This window comes from Sciurus vulgaris, assembly GCF_902686455.1.
Source record: "Sciurus vulgaris genome assembly, chromosome: 10".
In the NCBI taxonomy this organism is placed as follows: domain Eukaryota; kingdom Metazoa; phylum Chordata; class Mammalia; order Rodentia; family Sciuridae; genus Sciurus; species Sciurus vulgaris.
This window is the reverse complement of record NC_136470.1, coordinates 14,686,849-14,705,724: the sequence shown is the minus strand read 5'-3', so window position 1 is coordinate 14,705,724 and position 18,876 is coordinate 14,686,849. Positions and strand designations below refer to the sequence as shown.

The following is an 18,876-nucleotide window of genomic DNA, read 5'->3' as shown; positions in this document are numbered from 1 at the left end:
TATATATTTGGCCTACTCTACGTATCTATGATCAGAACTGATTAATTTAAACAGCTAACTTTAGTGGACACAACTTCGCATCTTCTTTGCAACCTCATTGCTTAGCGTGACTGTGCTTCACTCCATAATGTTTTCCATCCCGAGATATGAAGACCGATGTTTTTTCTGTCTTGCAGAAACATGGAGTGAAACTTATCTAATTACCACTGTTTGTCCTTATTACTGCCAGTGGGCACCACATATATAAGGAAAGAATCAATGCACACAATTATTTGATTAATCAGCATTACCATTGTACTTCCTAGCAGAAGGAAGCCAACCATTAAAAACTACATTTTCTCCCTGGCCCTGTGTTTATGTTAATTGAAAGAGAACAAATGGAAAGTTAAAAAAAAAAAAAAAAAAAAAAGCAAGATGTACAAATGTGGATAGGAGAAAATGCAATATAATTTCACAAAATGTTTTCATACTAAATGTTTTATGGAAACTGATGACTCATTTCTAGCTTAATGCTGCTTGCCACAAGTGTTGTGGGGAAAAAGACCCTCTTCAGGTGCATTTGTTCTTGTAAATGATGAATCAGGTTCTCTGAGTTGGAAATAGTGTCCATGTTTACCCCCTGGCCTCCTTCCAGCTTAGGAAATTGGCAGAGGCCCAATGCAACCTCCTGCTGGACAGAACACATAATCGCCCCTTGCTCTCCGCCAGATAACAATTAGCATACCACTGTGCCCAAAATAGTGACTTGTTTGCTCAATCCTACTATAGCATTTAAAAGCAACTATGTAGTTTTCCAAAGAGTCCAACTTATTTTAAGATTTGGTCATCAGCTCAAGTGCATTAGAGTTTCTTAATATTATAGGATTTCAGAGGTGGATAAAACCTTTCTTTGGGGGAAACCAAGGTGCTTGGCAGAGTTGAGAAGTCAGGTAGAGGAAAGACAGGTGATTTTGGAGATGACTTATTGAAGCTTCCAGCACAGTCCTTGGCTCATTTCATTTATTCATTCAACAGAGTTATATTGAACAATCATTATCTGCCACATACTATAATAGGTACTGGGACGTGGGGGTGGGAGATGAAGAAAGCTCTGTCCTTTTGGAGCTTACCATCTAGTAAGGAATAAGGACAGCATGTCTTAATTAATTACAGATTTTTATTGTGCTTACAGAGCAAACTTGGCGAAGTGTAGGGACATAGGGAATGAAAAAATCCTTTTATCATTCAAGAAATATTCATGAAGATTTAGATAAGGCCAACCTTGAGGTAGAATGAATACTCTAGGCTTTGGTAACCACAAGTGCAGAACCTGTGCTGTGGGAAAAGGAGGGTGTGTGACAAGACCAGGCAGGACACCTCTGAGGAGGAACAATGGAGGCTGGAGGCTTGTCAGGAAGCTAGAGAGAGGCAGAATCAGGTTTTGCAAGCTGAGATGTTTTGTATTAAGAGCATGCACTAAATTAAAAAGAAAAAAGAGCATGCTCTAAAATTATTCAAGTGTTAGTTGGTAAAGAGGAGCAACACCAGCTATGTCAATGGTTACTCATTGGTTTGATGAGATGGTTGCTGGGTACCCATTCCCAGGCTAAGCATGAGTTCCCTGTGTAGAGGCTTCCTACCCTTTCCTTCATTCTTTAAGTTCATCTCTCATCAGCCAGTGGACTCATACTCAGTACACAGGAGTGTATATGTGACTGGTAGTGAAGAGTCAGTAAGAGGAAAGTGGTACCTGGGGGAGGGGGAAGTGGGAGTGAGGAGGAACTTTCACCTGGAGGCAGGTGCAGGATAGCTCAGGACCCTGCTGGGAGACAATGAGGGGAGAAGAAGGAAAGAGGAGACCAGGTGACATGCTGATTGTGCACCCTCTGACTTCAGAAATGCACGTGACATACAAAAGCTCTGCTCCTCTGTTGCCTAATCAAGTCTTGACATTTGAATTCTGAATGAATTTTTGGGGAAATAACTTTTCAGATGCTCATCATATAGTACTTGTTCAATATGAATAGAAATAATTACTTTGCCAGAGTGATTAGCATGCACAAGAATAACTCTAGACTTTTCTCTAATTTTTTACTTTTAGATAAATGTCAAATATCTTCTCTAAAGTGCATTTAAATTATTATTATTTTTTTCTTAAGGATCATTAAAAAATGGAAAAACGTAATGAAGGTGCAGGGAAGTGCAGGGCTATGATGGGAAATGCACAGGAGGAGAAAGCCAAGTTGACCCAGCAAAGAAAATGTTCTCAGTAGTCAGCACAAGGACAATCAAAGTTGTTAATACTAATCCCCTCTAAAGGATGATTCATCTAAATTTGGTGGTTTTTCCCCCAGATATTTCTGGCATCTTACCTCAGAATGGTTGTCCATTCTGATCAAGAGCCCTTTGTGGTGAAGAGAATACGGAGGCTCTGAGATCAGGCTGCCTGGGGACCATATGGCAGCCTAGCTCCTCAGAGAGTCATCTTGGATGGACTACAATATTTGTCAGCTTTTCTTTGCTGTGACCAAAACACCTGAGAAGAACAACTTAGAGGAAGAAAATGTTTTTGGCTCAGGGTTTCAGAGGTCTCAGTCCATGGTTAGTCAACTCCATTCCTATGGGCCTGAGATAAGGCAGAACATCATGGCTGAAGGGCATGGTGGAAGAAAGCCACCGGCTCATGGCATCTAGGAGGCAGAGACTGAGAGAGAAGAAGATAAAGTCCCCAAGGCCACACCTCCAGTGACCTATCTCCTTCAACCACACACAGCACTGCCTACAGTTATCACCCACTAATCCATTCAAATTATTCCATCAAATGGATTAATCCAGGGTTGAGGTTATAGCTCTCCTAATTCTATCTTTTTCCTCCACATATTGCTGAATTGCCTGACATGTGAGCTTCATGGGAAACAATTCACATCTAAACCTTAACAATCACTTGACATATTTGAGCTTGCTGCTTCAGTGCTGCAGTGGGCATACTAAACATTCTCAGTGGGTTGTTTAAGATTGCAAGCCATCAGAGTGTACGATGCCAAGCACTGTTATTACCAGAGCCTGGGACGGCACTCAGTAAAAGAGGTAAGTCTCCTTCCTTCCTTTTCTTTCCTTAGGTAGAAAGATTGATAGAGCAGTGCCAGAATAAGGACCCAGAACTCCTGAGGCCTCAGACTCCTGAGAGAATCAATTAGATGTCAGCTACAGAAAGGTCTCTGACTTTATTTCTATAGGTTATTACCCTGGGCTAATGGAGCAAGTTAAAACTGCATCACACAGAGTTCTTGGGGTTCATTTTTACCAGAGTAGAAAGTTCTGAGGTGTTCAATATCATTTTGCAAGCACAATAGCCTCTGGAGGTCTAAATGAAGCCCCATTAAGCCAACCTAGATCTTTTCAGTTATTTCAAAAGCAGCAATTACATTTTCACATGCAATACAGAGGGGGTTCTATGATGGAATCTTTTGAAAAGTCTCCTTTCCTCAAAACTGTTTGCAGGTCATTAATCTAGAACAAAAACTGGATGAGCAATCTGCTTTGTCCCATCCATGGAGCCTCATGGGCAATTTTATAGCTAACATAATTAGGAAAATAAACATAGGATAAAACATGAAACAGTGGATGGAGAGAAAAGTGTTCTTGTCAATGGTTCCTGCAAAGCTGAGCTGATCCCAATACCCCCACCAGACAGTTTTTGGGGATGCTTCTCTTAGAGGTTTTGCTTTTGTTTTTATTTTAACTGTCCTTTGAGCCATACAATTTTTATAGGCTACTATTACAGAGCTACTTCAGTAAGAGGGATTTCATGTTCACACTTTTCAAATAGAGGGGAAAGTCCAGTCACACTTCTCCAGTCCCACCATGTACTTCTCTGTCCTGTTTGAGACCTCCTTTTGGGAGACACGTGGCCTGTTATGTGAACCAAATGGGTGCCTCACAAAAGAATTGTCATTAGTAAATCATTCACCAATGCAAAAGAAGTCCCCAGTTTCTGTTATAATGGGCTCCTGGGAAGGGATGGTTCTTTGCATATTGAGGGCTACATATAAAATCTGGGTGTTTTTCTCATTCTTATCCACACACCATTACACACTTTAATGTCTTATATTAAAATTTCCAAATGAAGTCTTAAGACAAAGGATTTTTGATTGTATTTATTTACCTTCAAAGTGTTTTCATTATCGACATCTTTACAACAGTGAAGGACTGCTTCCTTCACTGAGAGATAATTTTAATATATTTAAAGATTTGTTCATGCAATTATAGTCTAGACGTAAGTAACAGAGAGTCTTCTGCCCATTTGGAGGGATAAGAGTTCACGGAGGAAAAGCACTGAATGTATGACTCTGGAGAAGTCATTCTGCTTCTTGCAAAATGTGAGGACCTGCTACAGTAATGCCTGTGATTGTTTTCAGTTGTGATTGTTTTAAATATGTTCCTCGACTCTGGATTAGTCTACTTTCTGTTGCTATTAAAATACCCAAGGCTGAGTATCTTAAATGAAAAGAGATTTATTTGGCTCACAGTTTTGGAGGCTGAAAGTATGACATTAGGGAGCCTCCTCTGTTTGGCCTCGAAGGAGAATCTGATGGTGGGTGGCATCCCAATGCTAAGTGTGCATGTGCAGATCACAGGGTGAGACAGGAAACCAGGGAGACTCAAGAGTCAGCCTTTTTCTTCCTAAAGCAACTTGCTCTTATGAGAACTAGCCAGGGTGCCATCAGAACTGCATTAATCTCTTCTGAGACTGGCACCCCAATGGCCTACCCACTTTCCACTAGAACCCACATCTTAAAGTTTCTACCACCTAAACACCACTATACTGAGCACTAAGCTTATAGCACATAAAAATTAGACATATGCAAACCTTATCCAAACTACAGCAGATTCTAAGTGGAAAATTTTAGTGTAATCATCCAGTAGATAATAGAGACATCTGGTTGACTTTCTTGATTATGTATTTTCAGTCTAATAAAAACCTTGATTCTGAGCTCAATGGTTACAGAAACATGCTCTGCAAGTATGAACTAGAGCACTACAGAGTCAGGACAGATGTCCATCCAAAGAGTTCTTCCTGGAGATTCAGGAATCCATGTTTCTGCATTTGCTTGGAGGGGACTGGTCTACCTATGAAATTACTGTTCATTACCAATCAACAACATAGCAACCTCAGACCTTTCAAATCAAGAAACATAATAACTTGTGTTATGTTAGGTGAGAACACTGGATTATGTGATAATATATAAATAGATGCCTAGGAAACCACATGAATATCATCTGGCTATTTTGCTCTGACTTTCCCAAGTTTCATCCCCTGATTTTTTTATTGATGCTTCTATTTTAAAATTTTACGTTAGTAAAATTTCCAGATATACAAGTTGTTCAGTAGTATTCCTGGCCACTAACAACTAGTTGTCAGTAAAGTGCACCAGGTCTAATTATGATAACCACAAATATCTCTAGATACTACCACCTGTCCTTGAGGAGCAAAATCACTCTGGAGGATGCTTGGTAGTCTATGCTTTATCTTTTTCTAATTCTGAAACTATATGACTAAGGGCTTAGAAATTATTACTCTTATTATCATTATTATTATACTGAACATCACTAACATCTTTCATCCAGATAGGATTGCACAATTTACTAAATCTTTCCACCCACATTAACTATGGAGATTAAGGTACAGTAGTTCATTGTCTATAACAAATTAGAAGAGAGAGCTATATTTTCTGTGACTGTCCCTGTTCCCCTTCTAATTGTGCTTGGAATCCTGCACGTCTGACACAGGCCTTGCCAAGAGGATATATTTAGGATGGGTCAGGCATCAGGTAATTGATAGCTGGCCTAGTCTTTTCAAGATGCGCAAAGAAAAGAGATGTTTCTCAAAATGCCACCCTTTTCCTCTCTTCCTTGGCTGGCGGGATCCACATACTGTCCAATACGCACAGAGGAGTACACATCTACAGTGAACACCTACGGGTGACTTTGTCGAACTTCCTGAGTCCCTTGGTTGTTTACAAGCCTTCTTAAAATTGCAATCTTCAGTCTATACTGGACAATCACACTGTAATCATGCCACAGTAACCAAAAACCAGATGGCACTCTTGAGAGAGAGAAAATAACATTTCCCCCACACTTTCCACCTCCTCGCTCATGTTCTTACCTGCTTAAGAATTTCAGCAGCTGTTTCATGCGAACAATCAAATATCACGTAGAACTCCTTGCCCTTCTTCATCTCCTTGAGTAAAGGCTTGGCATCCTTATTCCCAGAGGGCAGCTGGCGGATTTTGATTTTAATGTTATATCTGGAGGGAGCTTTGATGAGCTCTTGCAGACGAATTAGACCTGGAAAATGACATCCAATCATGCAACAGAGACTGCTCTGTATTGTTTATTGCCATTTACAGTCAAATGCATATCATTCTCAAAATGCATCAAGCAGCCACCTACCTAAAGGTTACACTATTGACTTCCCATTTGTCATTCCTCTTTCAGTGGTAGATTATACTGATATTTTCCCTTTGTGGTTATGTGTGGCTTGGAAGCATAATTTTCCCAAGTGCACTTTGAATTTACTTAGAATGCAATTGTCCTTTCCAGTTTTTAGCCAACATTTCAAATCTTTAACAAATGAAGTCTGTGAAACCTTTGCAAACAAAAAAGTTTCTTGAAGTTTCCAAAGTTAAAAGTTTCCAAAGGTGCTCAATGAAATAAATAAGACCTGTTTTCTTAAAAAGTCAAAATAATTCACTGGGTGCTGTGGCACATGCCTATAATCCCAGTGGCTCAGGAGGCTGAGGCAGGAGGATCACAAATTCAAAACTAGCTTCAACAAAAGTGGGGCACTAAGTAACTCAGAGAAACCCTGTCTCTAAATTAAATACAAAATAGGGCTGGGGATGTGACTCAGTGGTCAAGTGCCCCTGAGTTCAATCCTCAGCAACCCTCCAAAAAATCCAAAATAATTCAAAGGTTTCTTTGGGGTTGCTAACTTTTTAAAGTTTATAATCAAGTATTTATATGCAATGTATTGTTTACCAGCTGGTCGGGCTGTTGCATACTATCTGTCAGTGATGACCATATAAACTAAATGACTATGTTTCTTGCTAATACATTTGAATATTGAATTGGATAATATTTTCTTGATTAAAAAATACTGCATTTTTTTTAGATATTATAAAAATAAAAGCAGAAAAAAATTTGAATTGACCATTGTTCATTGTAGACAGCTGACTAATTTGACACAGAGTGTTTTCTTCACCCCAGGCATGGATCTGCCGATCTGCACCATTCCCTAAGGGATGTCCATTACAAGGGCAAGGCAAACAGCCATGTAAAGCCTCCATCTTCTTTCCCCCCAATGTTAACTGGTGTTTGCTGCACTACATAATATTGTGTCTCACTCAAGGACTCCCATCACATAGGAAAACTGACTTTCTTTTAAATGTGTAGTTCAGTACCTTCATGATTTGTCAGCATCAAGTAGTCAATAGGGAATATTAAGCTTTATGAGTATTTAGATGGAAACTGTACAATGCACTGTGCAAGACAGCACATGGATTCCAGTTACTTCCAGATTCGGTGCATTTCTTTCTTTTTCTTATTTTATTTAATTTGTTATTTTTTTCCCGAAAGTCCCATTTATTGCAGCTTGAATGGGAAAGTTTTCTCAAGTACCATAGTTAGGTTTAGTTCTGAAAAACAGTCAATTTATAATGATACTGCTTTTCAGAGTCAAATAGGGGCAATGGAGGTGGGGAAGGTTGTTGTAGAGTCGTATCAAGATTCAGTGTACACATAATGGGGGAGGAGGGGTTAGTGTTAGGGTTAGAGTTAGGGTTAGGGGGCAAGATTGGAGGAAGGAAGGACTGTATAGAGGGAAAAGAGGGGTGGGAGGGGTGGGGGAAGGGGAAAAATAACAGAATGAATCAAACAACATTGTTCTATGTAAATTTATGATTACACAAATGGTATGCCTTTACGCCATGTACAAACAGAGAAACAGCATGTATCCCATTTGTTTACAATAAAAAAAAGAAAAAACAAAACAAAAAAAGATTCAGTGTACAATACTTTTCTGCACAAAAATAGAAATTTCAAGAATTACAGCCTTACTGAACTTTGCTCCTTTACAAATCAGTCATGTGGCTCTCAAGTACCCAAAATGAGCTACTAGTCTTCTCACTTCTGGATTCTTTTGTCCTGAACCACTGATGAGTAGTTATAAAGGGGAAAAACTAAACACATGGACCTATATATTTTTATTTGTTATATTTGTTAATCTGTCTAGTAATTCTATGAAGCAAGCCTTATTATCTTTACTATTTCAAGTGCAGAAACTAAAGCCCAGAGCAATTACTCAGGGTTGCAAAGATAGTTAGGGGGAGTGATAGATTAAAATTGTTATTTGTGAGTCCAATGCTCAGTCTTTCCACTTCACTGTCCTGCCTTATACGTACAAGCTATTAATGCTGAGGGAACAGAAGCAGTTCAGGATTATTTGATGAGATGGGAAATAAACAGAATTCGAGACCCATTTTCCTTTCTTCTTTTCCTCAGGCTTCCTGCTTTGTAATCATACTTTTTTTTTTTTTTTTTTTAACTTGAGCATGACCATAAAGGAAAGCTCAATGTTGGCCTTTAAATAAAATAGGGAAAACATTTTAAAAGTGCGTTTCATATGCTGCTAAGAACTGCTCTTTTGTTCTTTGCTGAACGGAATGTCAGTCTTGAAGTGCATCTTCCTATCCTCATGATTTACATACTCTCTCATGGCATTTAAGTTGACACACACGTTCACTTTATGTATTCATTTTTCAGGGGAAAATATTTCCTGGATGCTCAGTAGATCCCAATTCCCATGTTAAACCCTGCAAGACAAACATGTCCTGCTTCGAGGTCCTCAGAACCCAAAGGACTTTTTTATACCACAAACTCTCACAGTATAGATAGGGCATCAATTACCACCTAAATGTGTAGATTATAAGCGGAGGTGGCTATAGGCTGAGTAACTTGCTCAAGGTCACTTAGCTAATAATGGCAGATTGAGGTTTGAAGCCATATCTACCTTCTGAGAGCAAACTAGGGCTCTTTTCAATAAACCAATAACTCTGCCTGACTTGTGAATTTCATACCAACTAATTGACTGACTGACTATATAAATAAATACCTGCAAAAACAGAAAGAAAACTTTGAAAGAGCATGAAATGTTGAACTTCTATTTGGCACATGAGGCCATTCAGAAACATGATCCCCCATCCCAACAAAAAGAATCATCCATTTTCACAGTTGTTTCATAAAAGAAAGTGTATTTCAATACCAAGAGAGGAAAAAAGAGAATACTTCAACAAAGATCAGTTTCTAAATGGAAGTGATATGTCCTATGGAAAAACTCACCTGTGCCCCAACTTTTCTCTTTTTGTCAGTACGCAGGTAAATTGACCTCAGAAATGGGGAGACTCAGCAGATTTAAAGATTATAGACCCAAGTTGTGGGAAGAACAATGAGTCAGGAACACTGATTTTACATTTCTCTTCCTGAAGAAATTGTTTGCTTAAGAAAACCCCTTTCTGCCTTCATTAACAAATGATGTAGAATTTCCAATCCAAAAGGTCTTTTGAGTTCATGGGAGACAAAATTTAGAGAAAGTTTTCTCTTATATTTGCATTTTGCAGCAATCCTTCAATCCTGTGCATTTCACTGTAATGAATAGTTAAAAATTATTTGCTAAACAAAAATTACTTCAGGGAGAGGAAACTGATGTAGGGGTAACACCTAGCTTTTCTAATCATCCTCCTGTGTCTGAATGCTACTCTGATGAAGCCACCCAGCCCTGCCAAGACTCCAGTTGCAGAGGATGGTAATGATGCGTGCAAAGTGGGATGGTGGTGTTTTTCTAGCCATTCTGAGGTGGAGGGACTTTAAAATAAAATGCAGATAAAGGGAAAAGTAGAGAAACCCAAATAAGTGACATTATACAATGAAACTGATGGCATCTTGACTCTTCAAAAATGTCAATGTCATGAACAACGAAGGAAGGCTGAACTGTTCTGTACCAAAGGAGACTGAAGAGAACTGACAAGTAAATGCATGAGTGATCCTGGAACAATTAGACATAACGAATTTATTACATTTATAATTTTACATAGATATAGATAATAGTATTGTATCATTATTAAATTTCTAGTATTTGAAAATTATAAGGTAGTTATAACAAAGAAGATCCTTGTTCTTAGGAAATATACTTTATTGTACGTATGGGTAAAAAGGTCACAATATCTATAATTTACTTTCAAATGGATCAAGGGTGACACTACTTACTATTATTGTCATTGCCACCATAGTTGTTTTTATATGAGAAAATATTAGAGCATAAAAGCAAATGTAATCAAATAATAACAACTCCTGAATCTAGCAGAAGGTGTACAAAGTTTATATTCTCTCAAACTTTTCCTAAGTCCTAATTTTTCTAAATAAAAAGGCAAAATGTGCAGATATAAAATAATAACATAAGCTCCTCCTTCTACTACTCCTTCACCAAGAGGGTGACAGGAAATGCACCTTAGGTTTGAAAGTGCTTTAGAGGAAAACATGCTTATTTCACTTGAGTTTGAGCTGGCTCTGCCTATGGAGATAACTTTAAAAAATGTCCAAATGTCCAATTCTTGGACCCCCTTCTTTGTGTGTTCACATAAGATAGAAAATGCTAATTTGCATGCATGTTGACTGATTTGGGCAACAAGTGGAGCATAAGGAAGAGGAAAAAGATCCTGTTATTTCTGGTGGGCATTTAAAATTCCTGTGCCTTCTCCTTAAATAATAATAAACCTTGTTATTTACATTGCTTCTTTTTATGAAGTATGCTCCATGCCCTATAAATAGCCCAATAAGCCTGGAATATACTTCTGAGATGGATGTGTGTCAGTGTTGTTTTACAGGGAGGAAAGTGAGGTATGGTGAGGTTAATTGTTTGGATCGGCCCTGAAAATGAGTCACAGATGCCAGGAATTGGAAGCAACCTTAAAGGTCAGACCCCTACTGGATGCACAAATCCCCTCCACACAGCTGCTGCTAAACATCTCTTGGTTTGAGAAATTCTCAACTGTATGTTGCAGTCTGATCCATTTCTGGGTTGCTTTAGATGTATTCAATGAGTCTCAGTTCAAAAGAAAAGCACCTATGTTTTCTTGAGTCTTAATTCAATTTCCTGTTCATTAAACCACATGAGTGGGTTTGATGCTGTAAAAATGTAATAAGCCATGGGGACCCAAAGAGAGGTTCCTGCTTTAAATGTGAATTTCTTCTTCATTTGAACCTAGAAACATACAGAATGGCATTTCACCAATTTGTTGGTATACTAGTACATCCAAACCTAATAGGATTCTTAGGGGGATCTATACATAAAGTGTGAATCCTTCAGAGGATGGAAAAAATTAGAAGTGAGAAATGGAAATTGGTGAGGGAATGAACATCTGGGGAATGCAGCACTTTTAAGTGCAGATCTGCATACCTGTGATTTTTCAAAAGTGCAACAAAAGAGGGCTAGTTGGAGACATCCAAAAGGAAAACTGTGTCCTTCAATCACACTGAAGAGTAGTCAAAATATTTGAGATTAACTGTACCACAGTTAGTTCCATCAGTATATTTTGGTCTTGAATTCTTGATAATATCAAAGGTAGCTAAAATAACACACCTGGAATATAATATCTAAAGATTGTTTTCTTGTACAAAATTCTGAAAATTTGAATATGGTTCTGGTCAAAGAACTGGGTTTGGGAACAGGAGAGGTAGATAAGAGTCAGGGAAGAGAAAAAAAGGAACTATATTTCTTACCAAAATGCTAGACATATCAAGATACCTGATTTTAAATTCTACTATAGATCTGTAGTAGCAAAAACAGCATGTTACTGACATAAAAACATACACGTAGACCAATGGAATAGAATAGAAGATAGAAGACATAGAGACGATCACAATTGCTGACTTTTTTTTTTTCTTTCTTTTTGGTACTAAGGACTGAACCCAGGTGTACTTTACCACTGTATCACATGCCCAAACCCTTTTTATATTTTTAGACAGAGTCACTAAGTTGCTTAGGGTCTAGCTAAGCTGTTAAGGCTATCCTTGAACTTGTGATCTTCCTGTCTCAGTCTCCCAGTGCATGCCTCTGGGCTCAGCCAGTAATCTGATTTTTGACATAGAGCCCAAAAAGGTATGTTGGAGAAAAGACAACTTCTTTAACAAATGGTGCTGGGAAAACTAAGTAAACATAGGTAGAAGAATAAAATTAGATCTCTTTGTCTCACTATCACAAAATAGTCAACTTGAGATGAATCAAAAGGTCTAGGAGTAATACCAGAGTCTTTACAAGTGCTAAAAGAAAACACTCTAACATAAAAGCACAAGCAATGACTTCCTCAATAGGACTCTTTTAGCTCAAAAATTAAAATAAAGAATGAAAAAAAAATGGGATGGAGTCAAATTAAAAAACTTCTTCATATCCAAAGAAACAGCAGTGTGAAGAGAGAGCCTATGCAAAGATTTTGTATTAGTACATATTAATCTTTGCCAGTTACTCTTCTAACAGAAGATTAGTATCCAGAATATATAAAGGACTCAAAAAACTCAACACCAAACAAACTACAAACAAAAAATCCGTTCATAAATTGGCAAATTAACTAAAGAAACATTTTTAAGAAGATATACAAATGGCTAATGATTATATGAACAAATATTCAATATCTGTAGCCATCAGAGTAATACATATCTATGCTACACTGAAATTCAATCTCCAGTGAAAATGGTAATCATCAAAAACACAAATTAACAAATGCTGACAAGAATTTGGTGGAAAAGGAACACTTATCCACGGCTGGCGGAAAAGTAAATTAGTATAGCCACTATGGAGATCACTAGGTATTTCCTTCAGAAATACTAAAATTGGAACTGTCATATGATCTAGCTATACCACTCCTTGATATTTATCCCAAAGAATTAAAGTCAGCATACTTGAAAGATACATGCATTCTCATGTTTATTACAGCATACCTCACATTAGTCACTGCCTAGGTGTCTGCCAATGGATGAATGGATAAAGAAAATGTGGTGTATGTACACAATGGAATTTCACTCAGCTATAAAGAAAAACGAAAGATGTCATTTGAAGGAAAATGCGTGAAACTGGAGATCACCATGTTAAGCAAAGTAAGCCAAATTAAGAAAAGCAAGTGTCACCTGTTTTCTCTCCTATGTGGAAGAGAGGTAGAAAAAAGGAAGGGGGTCTGATGACAATAGAAGGGAGACCCTTTGGGTAGAGGAACGGGATTAGGAGTGTGGAGGGGAGACGAAGGTAAGGTAGTGGAGTGTGAAATCAATTACTTTATGTTATGTACATCTATGAATCAGCACAGTGAAATCCACTATTCTGAATGATTAATATGTACTAATACAAATAATATGCAAAAATGAATAAATAAATTATTTAAAAATCCCCCCAAAAGGACTATAATTCATTGCCTTATTAGTACTGAGTAACAACTTTTTCATGCTTAGCTATTTCAGGGGGGATCATGGGAAATCACACAGCAGACGAATTTCAGCTCATGCAAGTGGTTATAACAGCACAGTGGGGCAAGCTATGATTGCTGAAAGTGAAAGAGTCCCCTTATTCTTTCATTCAACATTGGTCACATCAATCATATCTTTTGTCAACGTTGAGTTACCCACGTCAAAATGCTACTTTTAATTCCAAATTTTATACTTCTGTCAAGAGTCTTGTTTAATAATATCTTTCTTTTCTCTTTGGGAAAATAGAAGGAAATATATTAGACCTAAAAGAAACCAAACTAACTCACTGTTTAATAGGGCTATAAGTGCAGCTATTTAATTTATTCACACAATGATTGAAAACATTGTCTATGGGATTTAGAACAGTGCATTGCACGTAGGCAGCACTCAAGAAAAAGTTAGTGCTTCTTTCATGGTTGTCATTTCTCTCATGGTTTCTCCCAGAATTTCTTTCTTTTGAACAATGACATTTTTGGAGTTGGGTATGGGGGTACCACTAGCCTGACATACATGAGGCTCTGTGTTTGATCACCAGCACTGCAAAAGTAAATAAATAAATAAAGTAAATAATAAAATTAAAGTCAATTTTACAAAGAGGAGGTATGGGAGTCAATCACAAACATTCTTTTGTATGTTAATTTCATTTCAAATTAATCCACATTGAAAGCTTTTATAATAAATCTGGTGTAATGGCTAATAACTCTTTGTTGTAAACTGAGTTTTAGAAATCTCACAATAGCTTTGCTTTGGCTGAGAAAATGACTTAAGGAAACCATAGATAAGAAAATAAAATATGAACATTTCAAGGGCCGTGTGTCATGAGTCTAGGACCAGAGGCATCTGTCTGGAACTCATTTACCTTCTGGACTTATTCAGTACCATGATTAACTCTAAATATGTATCTATAGCCAGACTGCTTATCAGACTCATGTATTAAATGTATTCAATGCCTACTGTCACACCATTTGGGTGTCTATAGGTGTTTGAAACTCAAATTCTTAATATCTTTATTTCATCAGATTAGCTCCAGCTAAAACCTTCTCCATCTCAGGTGATGTCAACTCCCTCTGGCTCAACCCACAAAGACTAGAGTCATCTGTGAGTCCCTCCTGTCTCTCAAAACCTTCACTCACTGAGAATATTATTTTATTGATTATGTTTTCATTTTTTAATTCACAGGTATGAAATAAGTCATAACCCGCCTCACTGCCACCACCACAATATTTTCTAAGACTGGAGCACAGTCTCCCTTCTCTTACCAACCATTTAAAAATAAACTTTTGTTTATGACATTTGTCTTATGTCAGAGGAATGCAGTGCTTTTTCTTGACATATGACTCAACTGAAACACGGAACAAAATTTCACTATTTCAGAGGAGCTGGAGGGAATATGTCCCCTCTCTTCCCTCTTGACTCATTTTTTAAACTCATGCCAATGTCAAATGGAAGCAAAAGAAAGGGAACTATGGATGGATGGACACACAGTAAAAGCTTGCAAGTGGGAAACACATTCCAAGCCCTCAGGGTATTATGCCAGCTATGCATTCCAGGTGTTTACAGTGCTTGAGAGTTTCTCTCTCCTCTACTGCTATCACCTCCACCATCTACCTTGGATTTTATAGGAATTGCTAACAGGTTGCCATATTTCTACCTTTGCTACCCTAGATTGTCTATCAATACAACAACCAGAGTGATCCACTAAAAAACATGAATCTGATCCTGCTCAAAGCTCTCTCCAATGGCTTTCCATTTCAGGAAAGCAGAAATTCTTCCAGTGGTCTACAAAGTCCTTTGGGACCCACATCCACATCCCTTCAGACCTCCTCTCCTAATTCCCTTCCCTTCTTACTTCAGTCCAACCTCACTGGTCTCCTTGTTGTCTTTCTAATGTACCAGGCACACTCTAGCCTTCAACATTAGCTGTTGTCTTTGCCTGGAACCTTCTCCCATACCACATGGCTCACCCCCTCAGGCTCCTTCAACTCTTTACTCAAACTTCATCTTTACAATGTGACATGATCTTGAATTTTGTGGACTGCATGTCTAGCTTTCAGATTTTCTGCACCAACGTTCTACTTTTTCTTTCTTCCATATATTATTGTTGTGTTTGAAAAATATAATTCACTTTCTATAAGGTGAACAAATTGTTTTTCCTTTAGGTTCCCTTAGCACCTAAGCTCTTTGAGATCAGGGTTTTCTGTTTTGTTCACTAGTATACTCCCAGGGCCTAGGACAAAGGCTGATACATGGTAAATGCTCAGTATCTGTAGGATGACAGATGTGGCAGCATTACTGAGAATAAAGAAATAAATACTCTAAGAGGATGGCATCAAGATGCCAAGTGCAATGAGAGTTGGTCTTACAGAAAAGCAATTCATTCAGAGTTGGAAAAGAATTGAGGTCTCATCCAGTGAACCGCTAAGGTGTTGCAGGAATCCCAATTGGGTCCTTCTGTGTCAGAGGGTCCCTTGGTATGTTCAAACTTTCCCATGACCAGGAAAATAAATTCTTTGAAAAGAAAAATGTGTGACCCCTCAGAGCCCCACAGCTTAGAACTTCATCCTTTTGGTGATGCCAAAGCTGCTTCCCTGAATCCTTCATCCACTGTTGGCCAGTTTAGTTAAGGTCAAGTTCAGCACAGTAAGAGGAGGGACAGGTGAAGCTCTACTTGGGTTGAACCAAAGTTTCTTCCATTCCATGACCCTGCAGATATTTGTTGATTATAGTCAACTTCCTTCTGTGTCTTTAATCTTTTTCCTTTGCAGCCTGAACATTTTGGTTATTTCCTCCTTACTTATATCCCCTGTATATGAACAGGCTCAGGGTCCATATGTGTATAATAAAGTAAGAACTGGGTGGTTGTGAATTTGGGGAGGCAGGCCTAGTCACAAGGTAAATTGTGGAATAGGAAATCTTTCTATTTGAAACATCCTTCATCGGCATACATATATTTTGCCTATGTATTTAGTTTAAGGTTTTCTACAGTAATGATTCAAGACATTTTATTTACATCCACAAGTGAGTGTCTTACAATATGGAGGATGTTTAATGATGGAGGTGGGTTCAATTCAGGGTTATTTTGACTCCAGGCCTTTGCATTGGCTGTTCTTGCTGTGCAAAATCTTGAATACTCTCTCTCCCAACACTCCACTTAGCTTGTTGATTATCCTCTTTAATGTTTTACTCAAATATTATTTTCTCCTGAGGATTTTCCTTCTATTCTTTCTTAAAAGTGCAAACCTCATCCTCATTCCCTAGTCTCTCAAACACCCTATGCTGCTTTATTTTTCATCATGACATCTACTACCATTTATCCTACTAACATTTACTTCTGTATTTTGATTAGATACATTTTATTCCTTAGATTGGGAGATCCAGGAGGCCAGAGATATATTTTAGAATAGTGGTTGAAACCTATCTGATAGTAAACGTTTACTAATCCAGGGGATCTGTCTATCTGTTGGTCTGCCTGCCTGCCTATCAAATGTGGAACAGTGTATACCAAAAGGTTACCGCTGATAGGTTTTCCTGGGTATTTTAGGTCTTTACCCATTTCTTTACTTTTAGCATTATCCAAAGGAAGTAGTCTTGTTTTTATAAGTATTGAAAAGTAAACTTTAAAAATACATTGGGAAAGAAGCCACTGATTTAGATCTTAGGAAAGGACAACCTTGTGAAGAGTGCTGGCATGTCTGTGTCATCTTGGTTGTTTTCCCCAGTGTCTCAGATTACCTCCCGACACAACTGGATATGAACATGAGTGCTGGAATAAGTGTAGAAAGCAGGGCGGAGAGACTGGCAAAGCTTGACCGTGGGCTGTCTTAGTTAATAAATAAAAGCTAGGCAGAAGAGCCTTTATTGTGCCTTTATTTTTTCATGTTTTGCCAATGCAATTTGGATTAGCATTTGCAAGGTGGACCTAACTCTCTGCTGGTTGTGCAGGTGGTTGCCTAACCTAGTGTAAGAGAATACTTTGAAATCCCAAAGTAAGAGATGTGCTGTCATTATTACCCATTAACAGAGTTGGGGCTCTGAGCATGAGACCTCAAAGGATGTGCCTTTGGGTCCTGAGCACTTTGAAGTGAAGGAGACTGGAAAAGCCTAGAAGCAAGGCCCTTCTGACCTTCTCCTGCCCTTCTGTCTCCCGACTCTCTTTCTCCCCCAAGGGGATTCATGGAAACTGGGACTTCTTCCCCGCAGAGGAAGCCAGAACAACCTCTGAAGGTCACTCTCCCTTCTCCCTTGAAGATCCTCATTCCAGAGGATTTGCTCAGTTCCCCAATCAGACTATGATCATTAAATATTCCTTTTGTCCATCACATATCTGCTCAGCCATCCATTCTTCGTCGAATTTAAGCATAAAAATCCACAGTTTCATAGACGGGACTATATCTGTGTGGTAGAGCACTTGCCTAGCATGCGCAAGGCCCTGGGTTTCAACTCAGCACTGCAAAAAAACAAACAAACAAAAAAGATTCCCCTGGGTCTTTGGGTTTTCATTTCTGAAGGTTCCTGATTAAACTCAGATTAAATTAATTTTTTGTGCTTTTCTATTGGCAATCTGCTTTTCGTTATAGGGTCATCAATCATGACCCTTAATGATGAATGAGGAAAAGTTTCACACCCTTCCGCCCTTATAATACCTCTCTGAAAATTTGTCAGTCAATGAACCAGTATGTCACCTGGCAGAATGAGGCAAAAGGCACAAGCATTGTTGAAGAAGCCAGGAAGAGCAGTTCATCGAGAGGGGAAGAGTGTGGGGACTCAGCAGAGTGAAGGCAGACCTGTGAATGGAAACTGAGCCTACTTCACATGTGTGGCTAAGCCCTGGCCTTTACAAAATTACAAATCTGAGCTTTTAGCTAAGTTTTCTTTTTCTTTTTCTTTTTTCTTTTTAAATGAGTGAACTAGAGTCCTTCATTTTGCAGATGAAGTTTTATTACCACACTATGTCAATCATTTGCATATTCTCTATGGCTGTTTTCTGGTTACCTTGGTAGAGCACAGTAGTTGTGACCAACACCATGTGACCACAGAGCCTAAACTGTATACTATCTGGTTCTTCACAGAGAAAAGTTTACTGACCTCTGTTCTACACCAATGCCGTGGCTATGTTTTGCTGAGATTGGCCCTGAGAAAGTAGAAACTGCTGAATGGGCTCCGAGCTCATTTGATGCTCTGCTTCTCAGCTCATTTGGATGTGTGTGAAGGGATGGGAGCCAGGCTTCCACCAGGGGTCTAATGAAGCAGAGGGGATGTCCAGTGGGCAGCAGTTTCTCCTTGCCTAGGGTCACCTCTGATGGTGAGAATCAGACACATGTTGGGAGG

General features: G+C 38.5%; 1 protein-coding gene across 1 annotated transcript in view; it reads right to left on the bottom strand.

The window, feature by feature from the left end:
- Positions 1 to 18,876, bottom strand: part of GRIK1 (glutamate ionotropic receptor kainate type subunit 1) — a 414,222-nt gene that overhangs the window by 144,415 nt on the left and 250,931 nt on the right. Inside the window, 1 exon segment of the mRNA XM_079100525.1 lies at positions 6,146 to 6,327. Within this exon segment, the coding sequence (XP_078956651.1) occupies positions 6,146 to 6,327 (182 nt within the window).